The 12,584-nt window shown below is 39.1% G+C and overlaps 1 protein-coding gene across 2 annotated transcripts in view; it reads left to right on the forward strand.

The window, feature by feature from the left end:
- The window catches only part of LOC139122579 (ras-related and estrogen-regulated growth inhibitor-like), a 40,709-nt gene that overhangs the window by 8,925 nt on the left and 19,200 nt on the right, over positions 1–12,584 (forward strand). For both annotated transcript variants that reach the window (XM_070688139.1, XM_070688132.1), the window contains one exon: positions 1,699–1,775. In XM_070688139.1, the coding sequence (XP_070544240.1) occupies positions 1,699–1,775 (77 nt within the window). The remainder of the gene's footprint in view (positions 1–1,698; positions 1,776–12,584) is intronic.

The raw sequence follows: 12,584 nt of genomic DNA on the forward strand, positions 1-12,584 counted from the left end.
GCTGGTATGTCAAAATGCAACTAGAAGTGCAGTATTAAAGAATGTCATACGCGTGCATATGTATGTATGTATGTATGTATGTATGTATGTATGTATGTATGTATGTATGTATGTAGCATCAGATTGTACCTCTCCGTGCTTTCCTCAATGATTAGTTCACCCTGTTGACTCTTTTCCAGTCAATGACCATTAATTCATCTTCACGATATCTTTCAACATATGAAACACTATAAGTAGTATCTCACATCAAACAAAATTCATGAAAATGGCCGACTTTGTCCCTTTAAGTTCAACACGTTTCCTTATCCGGAAAAGAAATACATTGATTCACCTCGTAAGTGATCACCTTAAAATTTCATTTTAACAAAACAATTCATAAATTACGCGATATGTTTGCACTCATAAGCCATTTTCATAAAATCAGCTCAGATAAACAGAAACATCTGAACACAGAGAAAGATATTGGACTTTAACAACTACAAGTCCAGCGTCATCGAGACGAGAGCCCACACCAAGACCGAAAAAATCTCCGATCAACTCATCAGATTTCGATGGCATTGTCTGCGTTAACTGCTTGGGACAAGTAAACACCTGCTTTCCTTGAAATAACTTTTTAAATTCTTTAACCGAAGAGAAGAATCCAGGTCCATTGTCTCCTAGAATACTTTTTAAAAATCGAGACGGTGTTCATATTTGCCTTCGCCAGATTCGTTGCGTAACGCTGCTGGGATAGGGACTCGACTCGACTCGTAGCTGAGTGCGACAAGCATCGCTATAACTGACTATCCGTATCGGGATGGGAAATGTGCTCTTAATGCATAGAATGGTAACAATTCAACAATTTCCTCCGAAAATTGCAATGCTGAATAAACTCATCATAAAGGAACCTGAAATCTCACCAAAAGAACATGCTTCTGAGACTGCACAGCACATCTCCCACACTCGTGCAGATCGACAATTGCATTCCTGAGAATGTGTGACACAAAGGTGACGTAGGTGTATACATGTCCGATGTTTAAAAGCTGTTAGTTCGTACATGTCAATTAACACCCCAAGCCGTAATTAGCAAAGCCCAGTTAGTCCTAACGCTTTCTTTAAAATTCCTTCCGTGCGATACTTTTCGCCATCACGGCGGGAGGGGGTGCTTGTTCACTGGAGGGGGAAGGAAGGTACTGGTAAATCTTTCCGTGTACACGTTTAAAATCACTGTGATACAAGAGTGCGTCATGTTGCAGCGTACTGGTGCCGACCTCTTGATGTTAAAATCTTTTGGCAGTCAACTATCGAGCTGTGTGGCTTTATACCTGTGTGTCTAGGCAACTTTGTGTGAAACAGTCAATTCCGTGCACTGGGAATTTTCTACATGTAATAACATTAAAGCACCTTGTTTTCAAGGTTTCATAGAACTCGAATTAAGAAACCCTTATCTATCCCAAATCTCACATCAAATCGACCCAATATGGGTCCAAATATGATGATCTACCCCGATTGTTACCGACATAAACAAACGTTGTGTTCGCGTGAATCGATCGAGCAACATTAAGCTAAAAATAAACAACACAAAATAAACACTATTTTTAACTTGTTCATGAATCTTAGAGTCGTTTGTAGCTAACTCTTTTAAGCTGATGATTCTGAATCGCAAGGTCATATTAATTTGACATCATTTATTTATCTTATAAATCTATATTTTTGCAGACTTGTATTACAAGCACACAGTATCATATAACGATATCAGATGGCCCATAGAAGTACTCGATAGCTGTTATCAAGTGGTAAGTGAACTATGTCCTGTAATTGTGATGGTAGCAGTGATGATGATGATGATGATGATGATGATGATGATGATGATGATGATGATGATGGTGATGATGGTGATGATGATGATGGTGATGGTGATGGTGATGATGATGATGATGATGATGATGATGATGATGATGATGATGATGATGATGATATTCCTCTTCTGATTTGTGGCCATCATAACTTCCTCCTCTCCCCCTCCTCATCATAATTATCACCACCACCATCATCCTCATCAATAGCACCACCCTTTGTGTTCAGTCGCCTTCGATTAGCAAACGCATATCTGATTAGATCGCTGATATTCTCCAAATTTAATTACATCTTATTGTTGGGCTCTTAGCGCGAATTTGAACAGCTTATCTTACATCTTGATAACATTGGCCGAGTTTTGATGAAATGCGACTCACATCATTTTGATCTCCCAGCCGAGCTTTGATCACAATTCACTTTTTAAAGAAACGCCTAACACAAGGATAAACAATGACACCAAAGCATGCTCATTTTAGTGGATGAGTGTTGCCATTTTCAGTGGATGAGTGTTGTCAAAGTAACAGTAAAGCGTTGAATTTCACCGTTCATGGCGCTTCTGTGAAAGCAGATTCCACAGAACAGGTGTCATATTTGCGTGCTCGTATCACATTTGAAAGATGACAAACGGCGTGATATTTCGAATTGTACGACGCAAGAATTATGGCAGCTTAGGGTATAACAATATGTTGTTGTCGTTTATTTCATTGCATATTTCGCTCTTTGAACTTAAATCATAAAGTGGACTTCTACTTTCACCTCCGAATATGAGACTCAAAATAACTAGATAGCTTATCACACAAATTAGTGACAATATTCCCGATGAAACACGTTGAATAAATATTGTTGATATGTCTGTGCACTCCTGATGAATTAAATATCCTAATTAGTGTGAAGTCTGTCGTGATGCTACTCTTCGTTAATTGAATTTCAAATTGACTTTGTGGTAGACTACAAGCTTGAATCGAGAAGAAATTTCGGCGCGAAAATGCCTACCGACAATTAAAGTGACATTCTGTAAAAGTAAACGAAAAGAGAGTTTTTACGCAATGGTCAAAAGTTACCGATTAAACTGACTTCAGTATACTGCATAGACGTAGTGTAACAGATCTTGTAAAAATGTTATGAAGAACGAGCATCAAAAGAGACATATTCGACGACAAAACAGACGTTCACGGAGTTGAGGATCAAGGTATTATACCACTTAACCGATTATCTAAAGATGTTGATAAGATCGCGGTTCCCAATAAGAGTTTGGTGTTATAATCGTTATTCATGTGTCAGCATTACAATGGTCTATAATAGTACCTGAATAACTCCGTCTTTCCAGGAATGTTCGCACATTGTCAAAATCTACATCGTGTATATTCGCAGGTTTTATTAATTGTGTAGTTTTTACCTCACGTGTGTAAACACGTGGGCTATTGTCATAGCGATGTCTGTCTGTCCGTCCGTGTGTGTGTATGTTGGTGTGTGTGTGTGTGTGTGTGTGTGTGTGTCTGTAATAATAATAATAATGAAGTACATTTGTAGTGCGCCTAATCTCTTAACAGAGCTCTAGGCGCAATAGTGACAATACAATATAACAGAGGACATGTTGAACCACCGGGACTGGAGACTACGTAAACGAAAAAGGTTAAACTACTGTCTGTCTGTTTACACGATAACTCAAAAACGCCTGAACGGATTCAAGTCAGATTTGGTCCACAGGTACCATATGCTACTTGCAAGAACTGATTAGATTTTGGTTAGTGTGCTTGCATATTAATGAAGTTATGCAATATCGGTTTTTTCCGTACAGTGGTTTCCCCATGGAGACGGTAATGATAGTGCAGACATATATCAAAAAATACTGCACAAAATTTCACGAAACTTTTCACAGATGACAATCTAAGAACATTATCATGATACTGTGAGTGTCATGTCAATTATCTTCTCATTTGCATATTTAATGAACTTTTGTTATTAGTGAGATAACTCTGAAATTCCTGCACCAAACTTGATGATGCTTGCAACAAATATTGATCTGATATATATCTAATTATACTTAGAGTCATTGGTCAGTGTGAAGTTAATAAATAGCTCATTTTATGAAGTTTTGTAATTAGTCATATAACTCTGATATAACTGCGCCAAATGTGATGAAATCTGCTGCAGATACTTATCCGACTGATATTTAACTGTGGTGTAAAGCATTCATTGGTGTAAAGTTAATTAAGGGTTCATTTGCATATTTAATGAACTTTGTAATTAGGTATATAACTCTAAAATTACGGCATCCAAGTCAGTGAAATTTGGTACAGATGTTGTTCTGATAAATATCTAATTGTACTGAGAAGCATTTGGCAGTGTCAAGTTAACAAATAGCTCATTTGCATATTTTATGAAGTTTTGTAATTAGTCATATAACTCTGATATAACTGCGCCAAATGTGATGAAATCTGCTGCAGATACTTATCCGACTGATATTTAACTATGGTCTAAAGCATTCATTGGTGTAAAGTTAATTAAGGGTTCATTTGCATATTTAATGAACTTTGTAATTAGTGATATTACTCGAAAATTACAGCATTACATTTGATGAAACTTGCTACAGATGTTGATCTGATAAATATCCAATTGTACTGAGAAGCATTGAGCAGTGTCAAGTTAATGATTAGCTCATTTGCATATTTCATGAAGTCTTATAATTAGTCATATAACTCCGAAATAACTGCATCAAATGTGATGAAAACTGCTGCATAAAGTGATCCGACTGATATCTAACTGAGTTGTAAAGCATCTAGTAGTGTGAAGTTAATTAAGGGTTCATTTGCATATTTAATAAACTTTGTAATTAGGTATATAACTCTGAAATTACGGCACCAAATTTGGTGAAACGAGCTACAGATATTGATTTGATAACTATTTAATTGTGCTATGAAACATTGAACAGTGTCAAGTTAATTAAAGGCTCATTTGCAGTTTTAATGAACTTTGTAATTAGTGATATTACTCTAAAATTACAGCATTAAATTAAATGAAACGTGCTACAAATGTTGATCTGATGGATATCTAATTGTCCCATGAAGCATTGAGCAGTGTCAAGTTAATTAATAGCTCATTTGCATATTAAATAAAGTTTTGTAATTAGTGATTAAACTCTGAGAGTACTGTGCGAAGTTGATGAAACTTGCTACATATAGTGATATAACAGATATCGTATTGTTTTGTGAAGCGTACTACTACTGATGAACCTGTAGTAGTAAGGAATATTTGGTCTTTGGGACGAATCTTGTTTTTTCTACAAAACATCTTGTTTTTCCTACAAAACATCTTGTTTTTTAACACAGGGAACTCCCTCTTACGCACATGCGCGTAAAGAGGGAGTTCCTGAGTCAGCGCTAGCTATGACTGCACCTAACATCAATATATACTAAAAATAATTCCCCAGAACTGCTCCAATATGCGGTAACCCCCGGAGACGGAACGGGGTTTGTCATTGATATAGCTAACAGATGGTTATCTAAAAATAATCCAGTGAGACATGAAAGCTGCTGGTAGGTCACCCTACATGAATTGAGGGTGACCTCACGTACGTGGACAGCCGGCACTGACGTCACTCATTGACAGATTACTCATTGTAATAGCTACCGGAAACTGACGTCAGTTTTTTCCTGGTATTTCAACATCTGTATAGAAAGAAATAGTCACATTTCAGGACGGAGACTCTTCAACACAGACTGGCACTTTCAAGCTCTACAGATGGATTGGAGACCAGAAGCCCTGAATGAGTGAATTAGGAGTGCGTGATATAGTTATTGGAACAATTTTTTAACACTGGCGTGATCAACAGAAGTTACTGGACCTTGTACTACTTGTACGGTCAGTGGTTGGCCTCTACAGTGTACATGTAATTTATGTGCAGCTACATACCCTACCGGAACACTGTTGCGCAATACCCCTATCGGGACGTTTCCAGCAGGGAATTTCGCAATACCACTTTCGCAATACCCTTCCAGTTGCTTAGCAACTTGTGATGTCATGTTCAATGTCTGTCATTCTACAGTTTTCAGAAAATCGTTCCGATAGGTTTCTGTGGAATTTTTTTCTGAATGACTCTAGTTCCTACGGTACGAACTTGTTCACCCGATAGATAAAATTTTAGTAATTTCCTCCGAACTTAAAATATGTCGGAAGACCATTACTTCAAATAATATGAGACGTTTCAGATGAATGGTACTGATATCTAAAGTGTTCACTCCTTTATTTTTATGTACAAATATAGTTCCTAAGTCGTTCTCTACTCTATTCCCACCAACAAAACATTTAATACTCATTCCCCGGTCTTTATCGACACTTATAATAATATCACAAGTTGTTCTGTTATCTGTTTTCATACCATAATATCCAACCAAATCGTCAAATTCATCTCCAGTAGCTAACTTTACACATCTAATGAGAACTGTACCATGCTCGATTATTTTCATTTTATCAGTCATCTGTTGATTTACAGTCTGTAAAGTGAGAACAGCTGCCTCATCACCGACACTTTTAAGACCCAGTTTCTTTAAAGTTGTGTCCCAAAATAATTTAACTGGAACCCCGCTAGCTGTATACGAGCAATAATTCTCCCCCTCGTTTATCCACCTTCTTAGTGTATTATCTGCCTTCATTATTGTATTAAGAGGACTAATTTTAAGGTGAATCGGTATACCAAGAAGTGCAATGTATGGATTCGTAGGAGTAAGCCAACTACGAAAATCTAACAACTTGTACTTGTTAACATTGCTATCGAAATAAATAACATTTGGAGTTCCTGGCAGTTCAGTAACTCCACCCGCAATTTCACTACCCAATATATCTAAGATGTTACGTGGTACGTTATAAGGTCTGAATTTCTGACTAACCGAATCCCACGTCAGAGCAAAAGGAGTTGGATCGTTTGAAGCCTTTGTAGCGTCAATTACGGTTTCATCAATGTCTGTAAGTTTAGAAAATTCTACAGCATGCTCGTGGGAGGGTGGCACCGCGGCATTGGCTAAAACGAAATATTTTTCGCGGTCCTTGTAACGAAGGACGTAATCCTTATTATGATTAGCAGCCATCTTAGTATTATTGTTAACTTTAACATCACTCAGATCTTCAAGCTCAAGATTTTGCATACGAATTGTACCTAGACCGAAGCCACTTGGATCAGACATAATTATGCTATATACAGTGAAATTAAATTATACCTTGTAATATACACAATCATGGCTTCAGCTATAGGAATGACAGTTCTCGGTGCTGTATTAAATGCAACGGCATTTACAGGAGGAAATATTATCGGACAAAAGCTTTCCGGTAATGGTGAGGCTCTTATTGAAGAAAAGGTCCGACATGATAAAGCATTAGAAAAATTTGAACATGATCGCAACGTCTGGTCAGAAAAAAGATTACTACAGGCTGACTGGGAAAGAGAAAATCAGGCAAAGGATGCACATGCTGCGGCAGAATTAAGAGATACAGATGCAGAAATCCTAGAAGAAGCAGAAGCGGTGCAAAGCCGTTCCGAAGGGCCAGTTCAATTCTCAGATTATTATCAGCCCAGTCCTGAGCAAAAGAAATATGAAATGATTTATATTGCTGGAGGATTGGTCGTGGGATGGTTTATGTTACACCGGTAGGGGCCCGCTTCGGAACTACAATAATTCAATACAAAAGCTAGTTGGCCAGTTATTGAAATCGATCATGTTTCCATCCTGATCCGTTATCCAGATACGAATTGAATTCATCCAATCTCCCCCTTTTCTCAATGGCATAGAAATTGCTCCGTTTTTAAAATCGTAAGTAACCTTTTCACTTATTTCTTTTGTATCCCGAACGGGAAGTATTTGTAAACAGTCCGATAATTTTCCCTGTATGTATTCACCAGAGCCAAATGAAACATAATTTCCAGTAACATCAACGACATCTGAATGAACTATATATTTAGTGACTGTTAAGAAATCTGCTCGACCTGGACTAATAGTACTTTTTATAACTGGGTTGTCCTCAGGTTTATCTGAAAAACCGACGACGTTGGCGAAGCTACCTGTGGCATTGAAATAGACTTTAACATCTTCAGCCAAAGTTAGATAAACATGGCCTGTCGGTAGATTTTTTTCAAAATTAATTTTCTCTTTCAACCCGATTGCTTTGTTTAACGTATCGATATTGTAGTTACCCGGACGTATTGATTTTGTCGTCTTATTTTTTGGGTCGCCCCCTTCCTGATATTTTAGTACATTATTCGCCCTCGTCACGTTATGCCATGAATTATATAGTCCGCACTCTAGCAGTCTTATCTTCGTAAACTGTGATATGTCAATGCAAGGGTAAAAATTAACAGTAACCGGTTCACCTGTTTTGCTTACAATCCAAATGATCATCGTTGTACGTTGTATATATTACTAAGTATAATTTTTTGATGAATAATATTCCGAAGGTGCTCATTACAAAGTATAAGGTTCTGCAGGAATAATATTTTTCTGTTCAAGGAGATCTTTTGTCGCAACTGCGGCAGCAGTCGCACCGCCTAATTTTGCCAATCGAATTAAATTTGGTCGACTTGGATCGCCAACCTCTATTTTCAGAAATTTGCTGGAGATCATTAGATATCCCATCGCAAGTCCTGCGATTACAATACCATCGTACATTGTGTTTACAACTGTTTTAGTATCCATGATTGCTGACTAGTATATAAAATAGAAAAATAAAAATAAAATATGGGGGAGTTAATCCATCTCATACAATGTAGAGGAGCTGGGGTTCCCCTCCCCCTCCCCTCCCCTCGGAACTGTTCCGGAAGGAGCCGCTACGGGCTCTGTTTTTTTCGCTTTCTGAAGCGGTTCATCTTTCCGAACGGGACAATTATGTCGAGCACGCCCCCAATATAGCCCTAATGCAGTCAATGAAACTCCCACAATTCCTAAAACAAGATAACATTTATTATACCATTTATTATCACACTGTTCTTTCATTGTAGGCGATAGGTCTATACAGTTTGCTTCAGTCGCTACCGCATCGCTCCCCTCCTCCCTCGCTTGGCGTTTCTTCTCCTTGTTTTTCCTGTTCCATTCCGCTAATTTCTTCCCTGCAGCAACCCTCCCTGGATGCTTCGGCGGTAACGTCACTTTCTCTATGTTGCGCTGTGGCGTAGGGAAGGTCGTCGTTTCCGTTTGCGGTGTGGGCCCCGTCGGCGGAGCTTCTGACGGAGTCGTTTGCTGAGTAGGAACCGTTTGCGAAGTTGAATCCATTTATTTCAGGTACTATATTAAACCCGATTTTTTTAAAATTTAAATGTTTACCCGTAATTAAACCGGTGGAAATTAGAGCAATCAGGGGCCCCCATGTGTAGGCTATCCGTCCTGATAATCGTTTTATTTCACTGTTTAGAATAAAATCCTTTTTAAGATCAGTGGCATAGTTATCTCGATCATCGATTGGAACTACCTGACTTATTGCACGGGCTCCTAGATCTATGAAACTTTGAGTGATGGTATCACTTATAAGAGAACTGTATTTCGCTTCGTACATTTTGAAGGCTTTATCCACCGTTTCATCTTTCCATTTTTCTACGTCAACAACTGTAATCTCCTTACCAAAAAATAACTTACTTTGACCACTTGCGATGACACAGAGTATTTTTTCACGTTTCGTCTCTATTATGGATCGAGCGTCCGACGCTGCGGTTGGCCCTTCGGAATGCGCTGTCGTATTTGCCGCTGCCGATGACTTTATTAAATTCTCCATTGTTTGCAGTATGTTATCTATTCTTAGTAAAAAATAAAAAATTCGTTTAAACCTGAATCCGAAATATAATATTAACATGGTCTGGAATGTTAGTACGATTCCGAAGTATGGAAAATTCTCCTCCATTAAAAATCTATCTGTATATAGAAACACGAATCATGAGTACAGACTTATTCCCAGTTGCTTTTCAATTGAATAAGACGAGCGTACCGACAGTACAGCATGCTGATATTCCTTCCAAACCGAATGGAGGAATAAAACCTATTCTCATGGACTTAGAAATATATGTAACGCCGACAGAAAAATTTACTTTTCATCCACGGGATATATTTAAAGATAACGTAATCACTCATCGATCAGCGAAAGAAAGTAATGTCTGGCTGGGCGGACCAAACATGAAATACTGGGACCAGCAACTGAATTTCGCTGTATGGTGTAGCACTACTGGTTGTGGTATATCATTCGTCCATCTCTTTGGTTCCGAAGGGAAATTTCCGCCCCAAATACGATCATTCTGCCGTTTCCATGTATATTTTACAATACGTCGTATCCTTCATGAAATGGGCGTTGCACTTCCAGACGATACCCCCACCTTCAAAGCGGGCGACAATCCGTACAATCTCGTCCAATATGAACTTCTCTGTACAGAATTTGGAAATATAAGCCCAACGAAGTCCGACTTTCGTTATCGAAAAGGTCAAAATAAGGGTCTTGGTTATGGTTATGAATATTATACTAATCGTGGACCCGTTAGACAGCCAAAAGCGATATACAACGGTCATGACTTTTTCCTCTCCGCCGACGGAGGCGTTTTCTATACACATACAATTTTTGGAAAGAAAAAACATGTACTGTCCGACAAAGAACGACCGCACTATTATTTCTTCCGAAATGATGGATCGGAGGGGCAATATAATAGTTTCATTCCTCTGAAGGGAGACTCGGGACTAACAAAGGCTGGCCTAGCCCGCCTCAATGAAAGTCTTGAAGCCTACGTATATTGTATACTCGGCGCACAAGCAAATATTCGTAGTACCATTGTGGGCGATACTGGCAGTGCAGAGCAAGTCCGAAAAGAATTCGGCGTTCTCCTCGAAGATGAAATTCGTAATACAGACAAAGTAATCAGTTATAGGCGATATCAAGACACAATAATGAATACTGGTGTCAAACTTGATATGGCAGTCTCGCCAAATTTACTTCTCTTGCCGTCTGAGATGGTCATTCTTTCGGGCCCGGCGATCTCAGGTTATAATAATGAATTGCAATACGCAACTGAATCTATGGTGTTCGGGGTGAACGGTGATATAAACACGGAAGTTCGAGAAAGTGCTATACATGAGATGGAAGGAGGGGGGGAGGCGGATCCTGTGAAGTGGCAGGACGAGCCCTCCGGAGGGGTCGGAGGAGCGACTGATACGAGTCGGGGAGATCCTCCTCCCCTCCCCTCCCCTCCCCTCCCCCCGGAACGGGCAGCATCTAGAGACCCTATTCACGAATTCGGCAAAATTGGTTTGTTATCTTTAGCAATATTTATTACTATTGTGTACAATATATAGATCCGGAGGAAATGTCAATATACGCTACCCCACCATTCAACATGATTATAACTGGACCGATAGGTTCTGGCAAAACAGAATTTGTAATGGACCTCCTCACCGGTCCGTACTTAAGGAAATTTGAATATGTAGTTTTCATTTGTCCGACATTCATGAACAATGAAACATATAATAAAAGATTCATTTTCGCCGATGACCAAGTGTTTGTGTTTCCGGTCGACATCGATGCTGTGGATGATACACTAGCCTACGTACGGAACGAATGGGCAGGTACAAACACTTTAATAGTACTCGACGATTGTGCCGCGTCCAAAGATATAAAGAAGCGCAGTGACAATTTAGTCAAAATTGCTTTCAGCTCAAGACACGACAGATTATCTGTCTGGGTTCTGACTCAACAATTTACTAGTATTAGTAAACCATTCAGGGAAAACATACAGATGTTAGTACTATTTTTCACACCGAGCGAGATAGACATCAACTCTATTATAAAACAATATGGAATGAGGATGTCAAAACAGAAGGCAGATTCACTAATCAGTCGATTGCAAAATACACAATTCAGTAAACTAGTATTTCGTTTACGGCATCCGTACGGCATAAAATTTTTCGTATAATATAGCAATTATGGAAGCTGAAGGAACTCTTAGAGAATTATATTACAACCCGAAAACTGGTTTTGGAGGTGTACAAAAATTATATGACGCAGCACGGGCCAGCGGACTCCACGTTACTAAGAAAGAGGTGCAGGAGTGGTTAAAAACTCAGCTAACTTATAATCTACATAAACCGGTACCTCGTACTCGTGCTACGGGCGGGAGGCGCGTTTTCGTAACATCGATAGACGAGTTTTGGCAAGCGGATCTCGTGGAATTCCCTCCCCCGTTCGCAAAAGAGAACCGTAACATTCGATACATGCTAACAGTAATCGATGTGCTAAGCAAATATGCATGGGCCAGGCCGATACAGTCAAAAACGGCTGATGATACGTTGCAGGCACTACAAGACGTGATTAAGAAATCCGGGAGAAGGCCCGACAAACTTCAGACAGATGAGGGGCGGGAATTTACTAATCGAAAAATGCAGGGGTGGCTCCAGGAGGTGGGAATTCATTGGTTTCACACCTACAGTGACAAAAAAGCTAGCGTTGTTGAACGTTTTAATCGGACTCTTAAGACGATGATGTGGAAATACTTTACATACAGACAGACACGAGAATGGCTTTCTATTCTACCAGAACTTCTTGAGAATTACAATAACACCGTTCACGGAAGTATCAAAATGAAACCCGTCGACGTAACAGAGGAGAACGATTGGCAGGCATTTTATACACTTTACCCTGAGTTGGCAGCCATGGGAGCTAACCCTGAATTCAAGCCTGGAGAAAGGGTCCGAATTACAAAATACAAGACCACTTTTAAGAAGGGATATTTACCA

This window comes from Ptychodera flava, chromosome 2, assembly GCF_041260155.1.
Source record: "Ptychodera flava strain L36383 chromosome 2, AS_Pfla_20210202, whole genome shotgun sequence".
Lineage (NCBI taxonomy): Eukaryota > Metazoa > Hemichordata > Enteropneusta > Ptychoderidae > Ptychodera > Ptychodera flava.